The following is a 21,530-nucleotide window of genomic DNA, read 5'->3' on the forward strand; positions in this document are numbered from 1 at the left end:
TCATTAGCCCAAATTGTGGTATCTTACAGTCTTCAGTGGGAATTGATAGAGATCCAAACAGATAGCAGTGGGTTTCCTGTTCCTGTCTATCCAATGGTTCCGATGTATCCATTGTATACACACACTTCAAACATCACACTATGCAGAAATAAATTGACTCACTAGAGGTATTATGCTCTGATTGGCATCACAGGAATAGATCTCTACACATTCTAGTTGAAAAGTAGTCCGGATGATTTTGACAGGTGAACCCTATTTTTTAAGTTCAACTCAGTAACTTTTTTGGCCTTCAGTAAAAGCTATGCTTTGAGAATATCAAATTACAATTTTACAAATTTTTATTGAGGGGAACCTGCACTTTCATGCTTTTAGACAGGATGAACAATCCAACTAAAGGTGTAGTTTGCATCAATATCCCTCCACAAATTAACTTTAAAATATCCTTGTGTCTTTCTGGTCCTCTTAACAATATTTTTCTTTCCTTCCAGTTACGAGTTTTCAAATTGGCAAAATCTTGGCCAACACTAAATATGTTGATAAAAATCATTGGTAATTCCGTGGGAGCTCTGGGGAACCTGACCCTGGTGCTGGCCATCATTGTGTTCATTTTTGCTGTGGTTGGGATGCAGCTGTTTGGGAAAAGCTACAAGGAATGTGTCTGCAAGATCTCCAGTAACTGTGAACTCCCTCGCTGGCACATGCAAGATTTTTTCCACTCTTTCCTGATTGTATTCCGAGTGCTGTGTGGAGAATGGATAGAAACCATGTGGGACTGCATGGAGGTTGCTGGCCAAGCCATGTGCCTTACAGTCTTCATGATGGTCATGGTGATTGGAAACCTCGTGGTATGTAATCAAAGTGTTAACAAAAATGATTTGGCAAGAGAGTCGTCTCAGTCCTGAAGTGAACTAAGTGCTGTGGCTCTGCTTCAAGAAAGCACTTAAGCAGGTGGTTTCAAGAAATGCTTAAAGTTAAGCTTAAGAGCATTTTTGGATAGAGAACAAAATATTCTGCCATGTCAAAATCCTAAGAAAGTCAGAGTGTGCACTTAAGAATGTAACTAATTTCTCTTTTGGCCCTTTGAAAATATTTTTTGCTGCAAATAATTTTAGTTTATGGGTGCTTTGTAAACCATTTGCTGTGAACTTTTTTTATTATTTATGGTGACCATATGATTAGTCACCTGAATAATCTAATTTCTGTTGTGTGATAGGATAAACTAAACTTTTTAATGATGCTAAACAGCAAATTTGATAGCTCTGTTTTTAGATTGTAAACTATGACACCAAAATATTTATATACTGTGGGGACTTAAAGACACATTTAAAAATATTAGTCAATTGTATAAGTATTTTTGAATAGTGAGCAGGACCAGAGCTAAGTGAAATAAGGTTGGTTTTTATGGAGAAGAGAAAAATGTTTGAGGGTACATTTTTAGTTATGGGGAATTACTGGGATTTCAGTCTTTGATGTCACTAATAGGACATGTTATAATAAAACAAATGTGGTGGGTTTTTAGTAAAGTCTAGAACATCTTTTTTAAATCTTTCTGCAGGTACTGAACCTATTTTTGGCCTTGCTTTTGAGCTCATTTAGTGCAGACAACCTTGCTGTGACAGACGATGATAATGAAATGAACAATCTCCAGATTGCTGTGGCAAGAATGCAGAAAGGCATTGATTATGTAAAAAGAAAAGCACGTGAATTCATCCAAAAAGCTTTTGTTAAAAAGCAGAAAGCTTTGGATGAAATCAAGCCACTTGATGATTTAAACAACAAAAATAGCTGTATTTCTAACCATACAGTGGAACTAAGCAAGGACCATGACTACATTAAGGATGCAAATGGAACCACCAGTGGTATAGGCACAGGCAGCAGTGTGGAAAAATACATAATTGATGAGAGTGATTACATGTCATTCATAAACAACCCAAGTCTCACTGTGACAGTGCCCATTGCTGTGGGTGAATCTGACTTTGAAAATCTAAACACAGAAGAATTTAGTAGTGAATCAGACCTGGAAGAAAGCAAAGAGGTATTTAAATATTTTTTGTATTTCTCTCTGATCTTGAGTGTCTTTGATATGCGGGGTTTTGTTTGATTGCTTGGGGTTTTTTGTTTTACTTTTCATAGGCCAGTGTATTCAGTTCTTAATAATTTATTTTGACACTTCTTCGTAGACGGGCATATATAAGTGTTTAAAGGACTTAATTCTTGATGAACAAAAGTGTGAGAAAGAGTTAAAAATTATAGCCTCCAAGAGGTGATAAGAGGCCAGGTAATGGGACACTCAACTAATCCATAAAACTATGTATGGTGGTTGTAACAACTTGTAGGGAACAGTGCCTTAGCTGCAGTGTTATTCCACCAGAAATTTTTGTTTGCCTTCCATGAAAAGGGTTCCATGAGGAGTGTGATACATCTTCTCACTGCCCCTTGAAAAAGCAGATATAAACAAGAAAACATATAGATCGTTTATGTAACTCCTTTAGACATTCTTTTAGACATATGAATTCTTTTATATTTTAAAATTGTTAGCTCTTCTAGACCTAGATTCCCATAAAAAGAAGTCTTAAACATTGACTTTCTCATATACTTCAAATTCACTTGGTTGTTAAAATAGAAAAGTACCAACAGATGAAAATATCTCCTGTTGCTTAAGGAATGCTAAAGCAGACTATTGATATAAAGCCTTTTTGAGAACTGTAATTTAAAAAAGCGTATTAAGGCTATAACTGTTCCATTACTTGACTTTTTGTATGTGGCTATTTTAGCAAAATAATTTTAATTGATTCAGTGAATTTTGCAAATTCAGAATTTGCATAACAACTACACCCTCAATGACTTATTTTTTTGCCATTTTAGTCAAATTAGATAATTACGTTTCCAGACACTTAACAATATTAATTTTCTCACTTGAGAAACCTCAGCCTTAACCAGCTAGTTCCCATTCTGGTAGTAATGCAGTTTCTTTACAGGATAGCTCATCTTCCCCCTTCTGTCTCACTACTGTATTGCTAACAGTATGCTTCAGACACCAAATTTTAGAGTAGTTGAATTCTTTACCTCTATCCTTTCAGTGTGTATAAGAGCCCTCTAGTGCTGTCAGCAAAAACTTGGTGTTAAGATAAGAGCAATTTTTGGATCTTCCTCCAAGAAAGGAGAGCTGTACAGAACAGCCTCTCCCCATATCAGCTTATTTCAGACTTAATGTTGTTCCCATTTCCTAATTAATACCTGAAGCATTAATAATTCTTTTCCTGTTAAATATCAGCCAAAATGTCTATAATTAATTTGACTTATGCTTATGAACCACTGCTACAATAAAGCTTCTTAAAAGTTCTTTCAGCACATTATGAACCACCCCCAACATGAAGAATTTCAAAATGAAACATTTAAACAAAAATCCTTTAGAGGAGAACAATGACTTACTGTCTACTGTCCACAACTACCTTCCAGTCCAGTCTTCCAAGCCATCATAGAGCAGGCAGACACAGAGCCCTCACCTGGCTTGGGACTGGCCAAGGGAGAATTGATCCCATTTGCACATACACTGTGTAGGAAGGCTTAGGAAAATTGTCTGCTGATGTGCTGCTGTTACCTTTTATCCCATTGAAAAAGTACTATGCCACCTCTGATTTATTGCTACCACTGCTTTAGTAAGAGCTTTGTTGTTAGTGTTTTGGGGGGGGTTTGCCCTCAGTACCAAAAGGCCTGCTGGCACCCAGCAGTGATGAAGCCAGGAGGAGGTTGTAGCGAGGTGGGGATCAGGCTCTTTTCCCAAGTAAGAGACAGGATGAGGAAATGGCCTCAAGGTGCACTAGAGGAGGTTTAGATTAGATATTGGAGAAAACTTCTCCACGGACAGGATTGTCAAGCACTGGAATAGGCTGCCCAAGGAAGTGGTTGAATTGCCTTGCCTGAAGGTATTTAAAAGATGTGGCACCTGTGGACATGGTTTAGTGGTCTTGGCAGTGCTGAGTTTATAGTTAAACTCAGTGGTCTATATTGCAGTTATTTCATTATTTTGTTTAGCCATACATATTTAATAGATTTCCTTCACAATTTTGCACAAGTTTTAGCCCCAATACCAAAGAGATAGATTGCAACCAAGTTCCAACTGCATGTCATGTGTTGCAACAGTTTTTTGGATTTTTAGGATGAGAATAAGTTTAAATGCATTCTTTCTTTTTTTTTCTTTTTTTTTAAATTTTATTTCCAACTTATGTCTCTCTATGCTCATCATGTTGTTGAAAACGTGTCGATAAAACACAATCTGATTTTTTAACGGGCTTAAACTACCTCATCTTTATTGTATGCAAATTCTGCTTCACTGTGAGCTAGACTTTCAGCAATTTTAATCTGGATTCCTAACCTCTGAAGTATGGCCTTCTCTGCTTTTTTCCCTCATTCCTCTGAGCTCCTACCTCGTTTATGTAGTTATTTTTAGACTCTTACCTGATTTTCTGTCTACTTGTAGTAGACACTACAAATTCCTGCGTATTTGTTTAAGTTTCATTATTTCTATGTAGGTCAAGAGATCATTACAACTTATGGCTTGTTGTGGTCATAAATCTTCTCAGATTTAGCATCATTACCCACATTTTTCAGTTTAAAGCACAATTTTATTTGAAGTCTGATCTGTTACTGATACACCTTCTATTTAATGGATTCATACAGTGCAGGAAGAAAACCAGACTGTATAAATTTCTCAGATGTTTATCAAAAATTTACCTTTGTAATTTACTTATTCCAGAGTCAAATAATATTCACCTTAAATTTTTTTACTATGCATTTGTGATGCTTCTTTCCTTTGCAGAAGTTAAATTCATCTAGTTCATCTGAAGGCAGCACAGTTGATATTGGACTTCCTGCAGAAGAACAACCAGAAGCTGAACCTGAAGAAGCCCAGGAGCCAGAGGCCTGCTTCACAGAAGGTATTTGGAAGAAAAGCACTAGTAATAATTATTAATAGAATTACAGAATCATTTTCTGTGTAAGTTAAGATTTATGAGTCATATTACCCCTTTATTAGTGTTTAAGCTCTGATTATTAGCAGCAGTGTTTTTAGTCCATAATATGTTATATGGACACTGATACTACAATTACACTATGTATTGGATAAAGAGGTAAGGAAACATTTTATTGGAAATATATCTCTATTTTTAAAATAAGAAAAAATATGGCATAGAATGTTTTATTTTAGTATGTTACTGTACTTTCAGAGTTTAGTTACAGATAATAAACACACTATTTTAAAATATTCTTCACAGATATCTAAGTGTTTTATAAAGTATACATTACTAGAACATCTGTTTAGTGATAAATAAAAAACTGGACCTCGATGGTCTTGTGCAAAATGCTAAATAAATCTACAAATTGGTAAAGGAGAAGGAAGAGCCTTGTGTCCCACCTGGGGCACGAACAGTCTCACCTGGTGGACTCCTTCACCTTTCATTCTTCCTTCTGTTGGCCCACAATTCACTAAAACCACAATCAGGTCGTACATGCTTTTCCAATGGAATTTCCTTGGGAGAAACCTCATGGATGTGCGCATGTGAAGGAGGTGGGGAAAGAAATGTTTTTTAGAACATATAAGGATACAAATGCCATTTTTTGTATCTGTAAGCAAAATTTAGGTTTAGGCATTGAAGAATAAATGCTAATATCAGGTTGGATTACTTCTGGACATGGTAACAGATCATTCTTCAGAAATTTACATTGAGCTTGTTAGAGGTAGTACTGTAACAGTCTAGGAGTTGTCATGGAAAATACTATTTTTATTACTAGTATTTTTCTACATAAAAATCAGCAGCTAAATCACAAAAGTGTAAATAAATTAGGGGCACAAGTTAGAGAAATTAGCTGGTACTGAAAAGCCCAGAACTCAGATAAGAGGCTTATATTTCTTTCATGCAATGAATGCAACACTGTCTGAATTGAGTATCCTGAACAAAAGAAGGTACAGTTTCATATAATTTGCCCATATCTTATTACATAAACCTACCTGATATTTGGATGAGTTTGTATATTTTAACTCTTACTTTGTATTCTGTAATTTGGCTTCACATTCAGTGGACTTATATCTTTTTGTGTGCACTGTATTGAGAACTTATTTCTTGATAAATAAGGAATACATTTTTCTCACTTGTTCATTTAACTGTAAATTCCAATGTTATTTTTTTTCTTTGCAGAAAAAGGCTGTCTAAGTGAGAATCTATTGGGTTTTTACTAAATAGCACAGTAAAAATAGTATTGTATCATTAACAGAATGCATAACCAAAATTAATGTAACTCAGCAAAATCTCTTCCTTTTTTTGTCCTCTCATTACATACACTGTTCTAAAGGCTGTGTAAGAAGGTTCAAGTGCTGTCAAGTAAGTATAGAAGAAGGGAGAGGAAAGCAGTGGTGGAACCTTAGAAAAACCTGCTTCAGGATTGTTGAACACAACTGGTTTGAGACTTTCATTGTCTTTATGATTCTCCTCAGTAGTGGAGCTCTGGTAAGTAAAACATGAAGAGAACGTTTCAATGTTGTCAGAAAACTCCTTAAAATTGTCTCTTCTAACAATGTTTTAACTTCACACAAGTCCATGTCTTCAAATGATAGGACTAAATTTTATTTGGGATGCAAAAATAGTCTCAACAATATGTAGAAAAAAGAAGATACATAAGTGATTAGAGAGAGCCTAACTCCATTGCTGGAAGTGGCAGTGATATGGCTCAGGCAGAGAGAAGCAACATGTGAAGAGGAGAACATACTAAACTTTCTTATTTGGGTGTGCTCTCTCCGTTCACTGCTGTTTTAAAAAATGCTGTACCTCAGGGGGAAGCACTGTCACTGTTGAAGTGTTTGGAACAATAATGGCATCAGCAGTTCAAAACACCTTGCAAGGGCCAGGGCTGGCTTGTGTAGTCCCATAAATGCTGTGTGCTAGAACAGCAAAAAAAGCTCAGAGTGTGTGGAGTTTTTTTGACTCCTTTCTAAGAATAAGAATTTATTCTTTAGACTTACAATTCAGCTTCTACTGACTCATACTCAGGTAGACTGAAGGGACATCTGCAAAAACATGAATTTGCTCTAACAAGCATGCAAGGGCAGAACAAAGGGAAGACAACCATAACAATAACAATAACAAACCTATAACAAGTAATGAAATAAAATTCTAAAAATAGGAGTTTTTTTCAAAAATACAAATAATGATAAAGAATAAAGAAATTGTAGATGAAATTTTAGATTAAAGTGAGCCTGCATATAAACACTTAGGTGAAGTTTCTCAGTGGAACTATTTGCTGTAAGATAATGCAGAGTATATCTAGAATCTAGCCTGATAGATTTAATTACCATGTGGCTAATTACTTAGCTTCCTACAAAATAAGAAAAAAGGTGTTTCAAAATTGTATTATAAGCTTATTAGACCTCTCCCAACACTTTAAAATACTGTTAATACCGTTAGCAGTTTATGATAACACCTATCATTAGTTTCAGCTGCATCTCTAAGAATTATTCTGCTTTTGTTTGGTCTAATATCAACACAACCATCAGAAAAACAACTTCTATGCAATACCATGTGACAACTTCCCTGTCATTTAAATTCCTCCAAATAACAAAAAAGATCAAGTTTGCGCTACTGAATTTTGGTTCATGCAACTAAGTGGAGAAAATCTTCAGTGACAAGAATTTAAATGAGAAAAGTAGTGGAAGGAGATCTGAAAAAGGTGAATTTCTATTACTATATTTAGAGGAAGTTTGAGACAAAATCCCATGGTGTTAGTGCCTCGCTTGTGAGCCTAAGGTGTGTCATTCAGAGAACCTTTATTTTGTGAAAACATTTCAGACCATGGATTAGCGCAAGCCTATGGAGATGTGAGGCTCTGCTCTCCTTTAAAGTCTTCAGTGATAGTGAAAAGGCCTCTTTGTCTCTTGCAGCACTGTACCCCATATTCACCCCAAGGCCATGCTGCAGACAAATCTTGCTGCCATCAGCACCAGGAAATGCAGGAGCTGCCTGCACAGCACTCCCCAGGGCTGTCAGGCAGGAGCAGACACGGCTCTGCTGCCAGGAGCGCTGCTTGCTCAGCCTCTGGCATCGCCCACCTGCTCAAATGAAATGACACCTGCTGACTTCCCAGATTTTAGTGAATACAGGAGTGTCAGGTACCACAGGGCTGATGCAAGTAACCAGAATTACACATCTGAGCTTGATGTCTGATGTACAAACACGAATCATTTGAAATGACAGATGTCAAGTGGTTCAAAAGGCAGCTAAGTAAAAATGAATGTTAGTATCAAAAAACATCCAAATCTTTGCAAGCTAGATCATTCTAGTTCTTTCAGCCTGATAAAATCAGTCTCCATAAGAAATAATAGCATAATTGAAATTTGAAAGCATTAAAGAAAAAAATTGAAGAATTTATGAAAAGCAGGAGCTGGTTTTTTTTCAATTGCCTAAAATGAGAACACAAAAAGGGTAAATAACATGGCAAGGAGCTCAGAAATTTTATGCATCTCATGAAATGTGAATAATAAAACAGGTAATTGATTTAGATACTTTTTTTTTTAAGAAAAGAAGAACATATTTTAAGATTTATAACTTAAAATTTTCAGGAAGCCAGAGGACTTAAAAACAAAAGGTAGATTGTATTGTCATTGTCCTGAAAATTTTACTGCTATGGCCCTGGATTTTGAAGTTTGTTCTACCTACATACAAGACAAATTATCTCAGCAGTATTCCGTTCAGGCACAACACTTGGCAGATTCAATTCCCTTTGTCACAATGGAATATGATCTGAGAAGAATAATTCACTATCAGCAATAAATAAATGCATTTTAAAATATCTCTGACCAGTGGAGTGGTTGCTATGTAATATCTGCTTCTTCCTCCTGTGAGACTGAAAATATATCTCCATAGGGAAAAAACAAGTATTTACTGAGTTATCAGAAAAAGAAGCATTAGATAAAAATGACATACCCTTGCCTTTTCTTGAAGATTATTTCCTTTTTTTGTTGCCTTTTTTGGTTTGTTGTATTACTACCTGAGGTATGTGCGGTAACAAAAAATAACATACTTTCAATGTTTACACTCACAGGCTTTTGAAGACATTTATATTGAACAACGTAAAACTATCAAGACCATGCTGGAATATGCTGACAAGGTCTTCACTTACATCTTCATTCTGGAAATGCTGCTGAAGTGGGTGGCCTATGGCTACCAAACATATTTTACCAATGCTTGGTGCTGGCTGGACTTCCTGATTGTCGATGTATGTAGTGCATTTCCTAGGTGACACTTTTATATTTATCCGGCAATTTTTAAACTTACTTTCTCTGTAGCCATAATATCTATTAATGCTGACTAGTTTACTTTTCAATTTGAAAAGTAAGGTAGCTGGAAGGATTCCATGTTTCTCTTTCACTTTCTGCTTGTAGCACTGCCTGGCATTGTTAAGAGAGACTGGAAGCTGTCCTGCTGAACAGAAGGACCTCACATGGTAGCCCCCCAGAAGTTAGGGAGGGGGTTTATCCCAACCCTGCTGAAAGAGGTCCTGCTGCCCTGCGTTCTGGCCTGGGCTGCTCACTCCCACCTTCAGACCATCATTCCTCCTGCTGTGGGCTAGGCTGAGTCCAGTATTTAGATGGATCTGATCCCCCAGACATCAGATAATCATCTGAATCAAAACTCCTCTGGCAAGAAAATGAACATCCTGTGCACAGATTTCAGCATATGGATAAATCAGTGCTCCACAAGAAAAGCAAGATATATCTCTAGCACTGGTAGTGTGGCTTAATTAGTGTTGAAGTCCAATAAATACTACTGAGCTTGCAGCCTTTACAGGCATGTTTGACATCTTTGCTGCAAGGGTTGTCTCATAGTTCTAGCTCTACAGGACTGTGCTGTGAAATGGGAGAGAACATTTTTTGATGCATTGATACAATTATGGAGCATTTAAGAATATCCTAAGTATAACTCCTGGGGAAAAAAAACCTCCAGTGTGCAGGAATGCATACTGTTTCTGCAGTTCATGAATTTCTGTGGGTGAACCTCAAATACTATGTTTTAGAGTTACAAAACCAGAACCAGTCACTATATTTTCAAGTCAAACATATACAAACCCCAAGTATTAATCAAGCTCAGTTTTAAAGTTAAGATTCTTTTTGTCCTGGTTTCGATGACATAGGAATGTACACTGGATAGACAAAAAGAGAACTTTATAAGAATTTATTGTCCCAAAGTATTGCCAAAAATCCATCACTTTCTCAATGTCTACAAGGGCTAATCAGAGCATCAGAGCAATACACTTTCTTCAGATTATTTGTTTGTTTTTAATGGATGTTTAAAACATTTTTTATTTGTGTACATTGTGGTTTAAATATATCTAGGATTCAACTTCACATACACAGCTACAGATAACCATGTTTCATACGAAGAAAGTACCCTCTCTTGGAAAACACTTCTCTCTTTAGTATTGAAATTCTCAAAATGGGTACATAAGTGATACCTACAACAAAAAACTTGAACAAGCATGCAAGCAGAAGCAGCTGTTCCTTTTCTAAACTAATTTTCTCTAATACTTCACCTTATTTAAATTATAATATCCCAAAAAGCCATCTTGTGAATGTGAAAATATGACTACATCATTATGTGAAGGTATGCTACATATTCAAGTGTCTGAATTAGTTCATGATAAATGCTGGATTTACATACATGGGTATTTTCTTTAATTTTCCTTTAGATTATGGCAGCTTGAAAGTTTTAAGTGATACGATGAATGTGCTGGAAAAAGAAATTTAGATTTCAAAAGAATCAAGTTTTGTGGTTGCTAGAGCTGCTGAAAAGTTCAGAAAAGCTATTAACTCTTAAAAGCTAAAAATTTCACATATCTATAACACTTCTTTTTAAATATGAGCACAGTCCTAGAGTTTTTACCTGATATGTTGTTCTTTATAATTAAAGAGTACATGAGAACATTATGCTATTTTTGACCCAATAAATAGTTAAGGTATAAGAGCAGCATAATGAGAGAATATTTAGGTGAAATGGGAAACAAACAGAAGGTAATATTTTGGACAGGAGCCATAGAAAATGTGGAGAACGTGGTATTTTGCACTGAGGTAACGTAGGGACATGGAATATTTAAAGGCCTGTCAAATTCTTACACCTATGGAAGTGTTCCTCCAAGGTCTTAGAAACAGCATAGTTCAGGTTAATGTCACTTTTAAAGCACATAATTTCAGCAGACAGGCAAAAGGATTAGTCAGTATAACTGCCTATAGCAAAATTAATCCTTTTAACCATTTTTTTTTACCAATTTTCAGAGGAACAATGTTGTTCTGTGACCCATGTGTACTTCAACATAAACTTCAATCGCTTCCATTTCAGTTGTGAGCAATAAAATGTCATTATTAACCACAATAATTGATCCCAACAGTATTGTAAACCAAAGAAAAAATAAGACCAATACCTACATTGGTAAAAAGGAAAGATTAATTTAATTCAGTTTTTTTTTGTTTTAGATGTCCTCAGATCAGTGGTAAAGGATGGAATTCAGAAGTACTAATATTTCCAGATATTAGTTATCTTATGATGTTTTTGTTTGTTTGTTTACCTGTTCTTCTTTCATATTGCTTCTTTCTTTTTCTTCTTTTTTTTTTTTTTTTACTTGAAAGACTTCCTATTCCTGAAGAAAGTGATCCAAAATTAGAATCTTCTAGCAAAGTGTATATCTCACATCTATGGTATGTAAAGGAGAATGTACAATATAGTAACTTTTACTTTCCTGTTTTCATATAGGTCTCTTTGGTTAGCTTAACAGCAAATGCATTGGGTTACTCTGAGCTTGGTGCCATTAAGTCCCTTAGGACACTAAGAGCTTTGAGACCTCTAAGAGCTTTGTCACGATTTGAAGGCATGAGGGTAAGACAACATGAAAGAATCTGAAATAATGCATGCATAGAAAGCATACATGCATGCACAACAAGGAATGACAAGTCCATGCAGAAAGGCTGCACTACCTTTTGATCGCATATCTTTTACTAACAGATAAGCAAAAAGCTTCATCCATTCACCTGAATCCATATGCAGTATCACATAGAACTTACTTTCATTAAGGTTACTTTACTTTCTAGCCAATCTCAGGAGTTTTTCATATGGGTGTTTGAAATCGCCTACTATGAACTCTCTTAACAATCTTATAATAAATAAAATGTAACAAAATTGTATTAATTTTTTACTGGTAAACATACCACAATATTTATACAGGAATCTAATTTAGCATTAGTTAACAAACACATTTTCTCCTAGAAATTGAACTTCTTTATTTTTCATTATATTTTATAAACCCTCTTTAATCTAAGCCCACTCAATTTCATTAGATGATACTTCAGATATATTCATATGCACTAGTGGTTTAAAACTATTTCTGAGTTTGGCTGACTTAAAAAGCAAGTCAAGTTATTTGATTTCTCTATGAAGTTATTCTATTTGTAAGTTAAATGCTTCTTTTTTTTAACTAATCTCTACTCAATACAATGTATATAATGTTATTTCTTGCTACTCTGAGTAATTTAGAGGCCCTGCTTACTATTCATCTCACTCAAGAAGGCATTTTGACTTATTTTTTCATTTGTTTATACCTTCTGTTCCTTAAAGCCACTGAATACAAACTAACTCTATATGCATGTCAATGAAATATGCTTTAAGAGAATGCTTTTTTCTGTGTCATGGAAACATAAGAGGAAACAATGCAAAATCTTTAGAAAAAAATCTGATATTATGAAGTCAAACTGAGGCTTTGAATTCTTTTCCTGAAATTGTATTCAGCAGACTACCTATCTCCATTCAGAATGCAAGAGAAAATGCATTGCTAACCAATGATTACTAAATTAATAAATTTCAGCTTCATGCAGCAAATTGATTTTTACCAGTTTTCTCCTTATATGAAACTCATGAAGTGATATTCAGCAGGATAAGAGCTGGTCAAGTACTACAGAATATGCAATTATTTGATTTAGCCACTTTCTCTTTGTCTTTCGTTGTATATACTCTTCATGAACATTCAGATAAATGTGTGTGGTTTTGTGCAGAGAAATGTTGGGAAACTGCTGTCAGCTTTACATTTTTAATGACGTTTTGGTCAGCTGCAGGAGGACTGGAAGACCAATACAGATATTAAGCAGGGAGGGAAAAAATGCAGCTCTTAAAATGATATATGAAGAAAAGGTCATTTCTAGAAAAATGTCAGAATTGATTGCCAAATGTTTTATTCCATTTTTCTGTATCTTTACATGATTGCCTTAGTAAATTTTCCACTTACAAGATTTAGGATATTCATGCATAAAGAACTGTTATTAAGGTACCTGTTATTTGAAATCTATTTACTGCTTCCCCCTATTGCTTGCTGAATAACTATGAAACTCTGCCAGAAGCCAAATCATATGATAGAATTCCAGCTACACAACATGAATAATTCATGAGCAATTTACTGGTTAGGAATCACAGACAAGCTTGGAAAAGCAAATAGGCTGCAGCTCTATCCTCCAATATTAATGAGAGCCACTGAAGTACCTGATTCCAGTCACTCAGCAGATTTGACTGGCCAAATAGATATAGGCCTTCTAGTTACTAATCACACTTCTGAAATACTGGGGTTTTTCCAAAGCACTTGGCAGCTATTCTAAACAGCTCACTGACATTGTTGGCATTACTTTATGAATGACTCACGAACAGTAAGAAGATTCAAATAATAAATAATTGACCAGCTCATAAGACTATAGTCAAATTGAAATCATCTCAGAAATCATTTCATAAGAATTCATAAAAAGAGATTCTATTTTTCTGTCTGCAGAAAGTAAAAATAAAGCAGCTGTCTTGGCTTTTTTATATTGCCCAAACCTACACTGAGCTGTGATAAAACAGAGTTTTTATTCAGCATGTATTTAAATGGTAATGTTTACCCATGTTCAAAATTGTGCAAATTTTGCACCAAAAATGTAAAATATCTCAAGAATTCCACAAGAGGCTGTGCATATAAAAAGCCCTGCATCATTTTGTAAAACAATTTGCCAAGTACTCAACTACTTTAATTTGCTCAATGTTTTTCTTGCATAAGTTTCTCATCCCGGCAAATTGGAAGAATGGAGCATTTTACAAAGTCAGTACATACTAATGACTATTCTGTTACACCTAAACATGAAATACACTTCTGATTTTAAGTTACATTCTTAGAAGTCTTCAGGTATACTTTTTAGTTACAAGTTAATTTTATAATTATGCTGTTTCATAATTCTATTTCCAAAATGAGTATAAGATATATGAATCACTTGCACAAAATAGGGTTCAAGAGATCCATAGCCTGTGCTTGCCTTAAGCACAGGAGTGAATTTTGCCATCTTAAAAGCATTTAGAATATCAGCAAGAACACCGAATTCTGAGAAATTTTAATGCTTTCTATATTGAATCTCAAAACCAACTCCACCCAGATGCTGGAAGGCAAAGTAAAGGATTGCTTTAATTTTATTTAAATTTCTGTCTGAGGGTTTATATTCTCATCTCAATTAGTGTATGTACTAAGCAGAAGTAGCTGCAAACTGAGATTTGAATATACCCATTGCTTTTTGTTTAGCTTTTTAGTACTCGCAGTATAATGCTTTTGCGCTAGTTCTGAATTGGTATGCTACTTGAAAATGTAGAATACTGAGTACATTTGCTTTGCTGAGTTAGAGAATTAAGTGACAATAAAGCATGCATTTGTGTCTAACTCCACAAAATAAAGCATGTCATGCCGTGCTTGATTTATTAGAGAAATAGTAGAAGGCAGCAAACAATCTGAAATCCACTTGCACTTTCAGTTTTGCATGCCTTATGCATATTTCTGGCTGATGGCTTTAAACATTTACTGTATTTCAAATTTCCAGTCCAATTTCATAACTTTTAAAACTAAATTAGAGTATTTGATGTCTTAAATCTCCTCTAAAATTCAAAAGCTACTCCTTAGATTCCCTTACCAGGAAAGTGGCAATGAGGCATTTTCAAGAGTACTCAAAACTTCATTAGTATGAAAGAAACATTTCTCATATAATTGAGATATAAAACATAGCATCAAGTGTCTGTCATTACAGATTCACAACTAATAACAGGCTATATATTTCTATTTCCTGTAGGGTGTTTCAGCTTGGGTGGGGTGTACCAATGGTTCCTCCCCTTATCTGTGTTGTGGGTACAGTATTTCCCCCTTTTCTGCCCTTAATGAATACAGTCTGACTAATCACGACATTGTATATTAAAAGTTAGGAGGAGAGACAACCTCATCTGCAAATCCTAGTACCAGTAAAAGTAGATTCCATATATTCATCCTCCATAGCTTCTCAATTGCTTTAAATCTTTGGAAATAATTCTTTGACATTTTGGTGTTGAAAAAAAAGAAAATGAGCAAATGAGTATTTTGGTTTAGAGTTTCTGGAATTATTTTTGTAGGAGAAAGGTACCTCAGCTATTTTAAGATTTTTAGTTGCTTTTTAAACTGAGATAAAGTTTAAATTTTTTGGGAATATCTATGTTTTACCCTGTTACTCAATTTATAACTAATCTATTCAAAATAACCTGAAGAAAGTTTTGAACATTACCTTAATATATTAAACACACTCCAAAATACTGTGATCTGAATAGTCACAACTACAGATATTTATATAATTGCAGTTTAAATTTTTTGCATAATTTAAAACACCCTATATATTACATTGAGTAAATCACTCTAAGTGTATTGGAATGATTTTAACATTTAAAATCCCTTCTTGGAATCTGAATTCAGTTTTCTTTGGCCTGTGTTGGAAACTAGTTTTCATAATTTTTGTTATAACATTTTATCTTTCTTGGTGTTTGAAAATGTCCCGCAGGAGACATGTCAGTGATATAAAAAATTTGCATTCACAAGAATCGTTAGCAAAATCCACTTAGAACTACAACCCCTGCAAGCACAAACTGCAGGAGGGTATCACTAGTGCAGGGGGTTTTATAGCTTCAGAGTAAATGATGTATCAGTATCAACCATGTTCAGTGTAAAGTTAGCACCTTATCTCACAGTTAAGAATTATGTATTCGCTCTCAGGGTAGTTTTGAGTGATTGTTTCCTGCAAATTTCTCTAAAAAACAGAGGAATATATTTTGTTGATCTAAACATCATGCACTCAGAAGGATTTTTTGAGGACTGTGATCTTATTCATTGCCTTTGAGTTTTAAGGAAAGTCAGTTAGATGTTTTGTGTTTCCTGAAAGACAATTTAAATATCTATAAACTTTGAAGTCTCTCTATATAGATGTTCATAAATCATACAGGAAACATCTTAGTATTTTTTAGACAGTAATTCTACATTAAGAAGAGAACTTTTGAAGGGTTACCTTATAAAATTGAAACTGATACAATTTTTTCCAATTTTGTATTTGTTGTATCTTGCAGAAAACTCTTACTGTTAGGATCAAAATTTAAAGAAATTTAAATGGAATACATCATATACTTTGCATTTTAATTGAAAATGTTACAGGACATGTAAAAGTTGATAACATTTCATTAATGCAACAAGGAGGGCGAGAAGTTGGGGTTTTTTAATTTCATCCAGTGAAATACAAAGATACTACTCCCACATCAAGTAACTGCTCTGTTTTCATGCTCATGTCTCTTTAAAATATTTACCAGGTCTTCTCAAACAAATGGAGCCCTGTGATTTATTGCTTGGCAGAGAATTATTTTATTTTATAATACATTACGTAAAATTATGTCTTATCTTCTATATTGCCTTTAAAATTACTTTTTACATACTTGATTTCTGGTGAGAAACAGAATCAGGCGGCTCCAGAACCTCATCCTCTGTTAAATCCAACAGTGTAGCTTGCTTTTAACAGACTGTTATGTGAATAACAAATGCTTGTGTGCCACTTCAAACAAGTTAAATTTTCTTGTTAAAGCTAGAACAGAACCACAGGATCACCTAGCTGAACCTCTCTGCTAACAATTGTGGCTTTCTGAGATATAAACTCACCACACAATGGTATGAAATTTCTCCAGCACCAAGCATTAGAAAAATAGTTTGTGCATTGTTTGAGAATGTATTTTGCTTTCTTTGAAGAGAAAATTCGCAATCAGAAGCATTCTCCAGTCAGGTGCCCTTGTACAGTAACAATTACAGCAAAGTAGAAAATACAGAAATTGTCTAGTTCAGGGAGTGCTTTTCTTATCCTCTGAGACCTTTTATCTCTTACTTCATTACTATTCAAATTAAGATTTACTTGTTGACAGGTCTCTTTGGTTTTTTTCCACCTGTCTGCCTTTGCATACTCTTAAATCCAACTTTTTTACAACCACTGCTTTAAATAGTACTTTTCCAATAATCTTCACCGTATATTCCCAATACCGTCTTCCTTTTACTCCAAAAATTGAAGATATTGTCATAAATAATTTTTTTCAATTGGCTCACATGAGGTGCTTCTCATGCCTAATACTGACAAAATGTATTCATTGTTTCTTTCAGGAAACAACATTTTTTGCTTTTTAAAAAATTGATTTAGATAACAGTATTGTCCCACCATCATAATTTACTTCTATAGACTTCTGGTTTGTGGTTTAGTTTTTTTCGTTTATGGGGTGGGGGTGTTTGATTTTCATTTTGGTGGAGATTTCTTTTTTTCTTTTTTTTTTTTTTCAGTCAGGTAAATACTGGAACAGTAGAATGTAGTTAGTGGATTATAGATCATACATCCACATTGACATGGTGCAGGTATACCACTCTGATTTCCATTTGTAGTACAAACTTACGAAAATTAGTTTCTCGCAAGAAATCCATTAAGATAAAATAGGAGTAATTAATTGAAAATGAGAAAGTTTTAATTACTTAGATTATTCTACATTTTTAGGTTCCTAAAATCTAAAATCTAAAATCCTCCCTAACCATTATTTGGATCATGTCAAGTAGGTTGCCCTTTCTCTCACAGATATACCTAATTTTCATTCACTGTTGCTTTACAGCCAGTTCATAGCTAATCACCAAGCCCATGCAGTATGCTTCTTCCCAGGGTACCATTCCAAGCTATTCAATGACAAAAGTTGTAGATTTAAGGTAAAATAATTCTCTCTCTCTCTCTCTCTCAATTCCTTCTCTTTCTTCCTTTCCTGTTCTGTCCTCATATGCTAGACTCCAATGTCACATATGTTTATTACCTGATATAAACATTGATAAAATGGGATACATTTTCATTATTACCTGTGAGTAAAATTCCCATCTACAGCAGTGCTGTGGCAATGTATGTATACTTTATCCTTTCAATATAAAGAACTTTAATCCTTAGATAGCCATTGTGTGAATTGACAGGTAACCAGGGTGACCAGCAAAGCACAATTCAAATGCAAAGGGTAAAATCATTTCATTACCTTGCCACCAGTGCTGGGAGGCAGAGACTCAAGGGGACACAGGCTCCCTTGGGTCACTTCATCCTCGCAGGGACAGCAGGGCCCACAGCCTGCCCCAATATGTGAAACACCCAGCTTATCACAAGGCTGTGCTTTTATGATCTCTCTCTGTCTCCCAGCAGGAGGCTCAAGCATGCCTGTGAGAGTGTATTGGGTCTGCACAGGAATTCTACTTCTCAAAACAGGCAGAGGATAAACAGCGCTAGGCATAATAAATGGAGTTTTCCCACATTGACATGCTTAGCATTCCTAGATGCAAGTTCAATTTGAGAGAAACTATTCCCTCCTCACCAAATCTTCCAGTTTTAACCTTTCCCTCCCAACAGCCATCTTCAATCCAGCTCCATGGAGGAGGCCTGGTATCTTAGGTGGCAATATTTTTCCTGTACTACATCACCAGTTATCTTCCTTTATGGGCACCTCCAAACCTCACACCAAGCAACTGTGGCTGAGATCCCAGAGCCTCTGCTGAAGGTCACTTCTAATCCTCGGCACTGGGCCATGTTTTTATTCTGTCTGCTGGCCCCAGGTCCACTACCTCCATTGCTTTTGTGACAAACATCTTCAACTGTCTTAGCTGCTCCTAAATTAAACCCCATAACCATTTCCTCCAATCCCACTGACTTTCTGGTGTGTGATGACCTGTATAAGAGGCTCCTGTAACTTCAGAGAAAGGCAATTTCTATCATCCATTTAACTCTACCAGGGAGAACAGAAAGCCATTATTACAGCATCAGATAGTTAATGTTTTTGCTGAAGGGATGGGCTTTCTTCATGGTCTGCCTCAGATGCTCTTTTGATTCCCTGCCTGGAATAGTTACAGTATGTTTTTACATACAGTTACTGTGTCCTCTCCTGCCTTGCCTCAATTCTTCCATGGTTTGAGAGAATATACTTGTCTGGTACTTGATACCCACTTGGTCAAGTCAGAGTGGTTTCAGAGTCTTCTAGACTTCCTTGTATGTTGTCCTCCAGGTCCTTCTCTATGAACAAGAGGTAAATTCAAATCCCACTGTCACCTGTGCCTGCCTCTGTGTCCATTCATGGCATTCCTCCTGCCATTCCAGTACTCTTACCTATGTGCTGCACCAAGAATCTAAATCCATGTCTACTTGCTCACGTCTCCATCTTTCAATGCTAATATTTTCTCTGGCAGCTCTTTGGGAATTTTTCCTATTTAAGCATAAAATTACTAAGTTGATACCTTTCAAGTGGAGGAAAATAAAGTACTTTTTAATTTTAAATAGAAAAAATGTTCCACACACAGTCCTATCATCTCCCTTTTCACCCCAAAGATGGTAACTTTCTCCTCATTTGCATCAGGAACAGAGTTTGGAACTTCTTCATAGACCCTGCAAAAATTATGGGAAAAGTTGATAAGTACTACTGAAGATGTTTCCTTGCTGGTTTACAGAATTCAGGAGGCCCTGATATATCCATTACTCAGCTGCAATGTAGGAATTCCTGGAAAGTCTGTGGCAGCTGAAGTGCCAGGATCTATGGCAAATATTTTCCCCTGACAATTAAAATGCATTTATATCTCACTACGTGTTCAGCTATGTCTCCCTCAGCAGGACTTAATCTAGTAAAGCTTCCTTGTATTCTGTTCATACAGCAGGGATACACTGGTGTTTTGTACAGTCCTCATTCTACACATATGAACAGTTCTGACAGCAAAACTGATTTGATTTTTGTCCAGTTTTTTGCTGTTTTCTTTGGAGAGTTTTTCAACAGAAAATACAAACAGCAACCATGAAAAGATCTGGATTACTAATTTGTCTTGACATAAAGTCATATGGGCTAAAGATAGGATATACAATTAGTATTGCATTCATTATTTTATCTTATATATAAACCTGATATTAGAAGATAAATGTTACGGAAATTTAAACATGAAAAATTATATATATATATGTGTGTGTGAAATATTGCTTTCTTCTAGAGAAGACATGGTTTCCCACAATCATTTTTTTTCCCCTGGATGAATGTTGACAGAAATGTAAAATAGTCTAGAGCTTCTTTGTCTTTTTAGGCATTAGGTGTTGGTTTTCACTTGTTCTTACTGCTGTTCCACCTACCTGAGGCTATAGGAAGGTGAACAAGCAGAATCAACTTGGGCTTTTGCAGCTTTGCTCACTGGAGTCAGCCTGACCAGCAACATCCCAGCCTTGAGGAAATGCATAGGTAATTTATAAAACCAAGCAAACAACTATGCAAACATCTTTTTCCAATTTACTGGCATTATATTCTGTATCAAGAAGTAACAGAAAATAGGCCCATGAGAACAGCCCCTTTTAAAATAAAAATGGATTTTGAATCATATATATCTGATCTAGATTTAAAGAGCAAGCAAAAATAAGAGCTGTAGTTGCCAACATTCTTTTAACCCTCTACAGACTCTTTCCATCAAGATGAGAATGACAATTTTTATTTGCTAAATTAACTCATTAAGAAATGCTAATTGACCTCTTCCCTGCATTCAGTTCAGTTTTCAATTGGTTCTCCCTTTTCTTCTGTCCATTTGCTGTAACTTATGTGTGTAGGTGGTGTCTGTGTATGTATGGGTGCAGTTTTGGATATATATTGAGTTAATGTCCTGCTTATCCTGAGATACCTCAACTAATTCCCAAAGAAAATACCACCAAAAAAAAAGAAAAAAAAAAAAAAAAAAAGCAGAAATGCAGTTAAGGCAATTGCCTCCAAGTGTATGTGTTGTAGAAATTAAAGACCTCTTGCTAAGGAGGACTTCGCAGTCAGCTGAGCATCTGACCAATGTGTAACAATGCAGTTTTACATTATAAATATGATAGGGGTAAGGCTCAACACTGTTGGGGGAAAAAAAAATCAAAGAAAAAAAAATGCAAACAGAAAACAACTTCTAAAAGTTTTAATTTTCTTTTCTTCTTTTTTTAAAAAACCTTTCAGGGGGACTGGATAGCTCAAGGGGTTGGTAATAGGATACAGAGCCTTTCATCTCTAGGTCACCAGTTCGCATCCAGGCCAGGTCAGTAGAGACCAAAAATTATTACCATTTGATGGGTTTTCAGTGACCTCTATGAAATAAGTTGTTGGAAG

The 21,530-nt window shown here is 35.4% G+C and overlaps 1 protein-coding gene across 15 annotated transcripts in view; it reads left to right on the plus strand.

The window, feature by feature from the left end:
• The window catches only part of LOC134552180 (sodium channel protein type 1 subunit alpha), a 64,401-nt gene that overhangs the window by 27,309 nt on the left and 15,562 nt on the right, over window positions 1-21,530 (plus strand). For 13 of the 15 annotated variants that reach the window (XM_063400576.1, XM_063400579.1, XM_063400588.1 and 10 more), the window contains 6 exons: window positions 489-845; window positions 1,556-2,035; window positions 4,820-4,937; window positions 6,349-6,503; window positions 9,091-9,264; window positions 11,793-11,915. In XM_063400576.1, the coding sequence (XP_063256646.1) occupies window positions 489-845; window positions 1,556-2,035; window positions 4,820-4,937; window positions 6,349-6,503; window positions 9,091-9,264; window positions 11,793-11,915 (1,407 nt within the window). The remainder of the gene's footprint in view (window positions 1-488; window positions 846-1,555; window positions 2,036-4,819; window positions 4,938-6,348; window positions 6,504-9,090; window positions 9,265-11,792; window positions 11,916-21,530) is intronic. The other 2 variants (XM_063400585.1, XM_063400584.1) reach the window with 1 other exon arrangement.

The sequence above is a fragment of the Prinia subflava genome, chromosome 6 (assembly GCF_021018805.1).
Source record: "Prinia subflava isolate CZ2003 ecotype Zambia chromosome 6, Cam_Psub_1.2, whole genome shotgun sequence".
Lineage (NCBI taxonomy): Eukaryota > Metazoa > Chordata > Aves > Passeriformes > Cisticolidae > Prinia > Prinia subflava.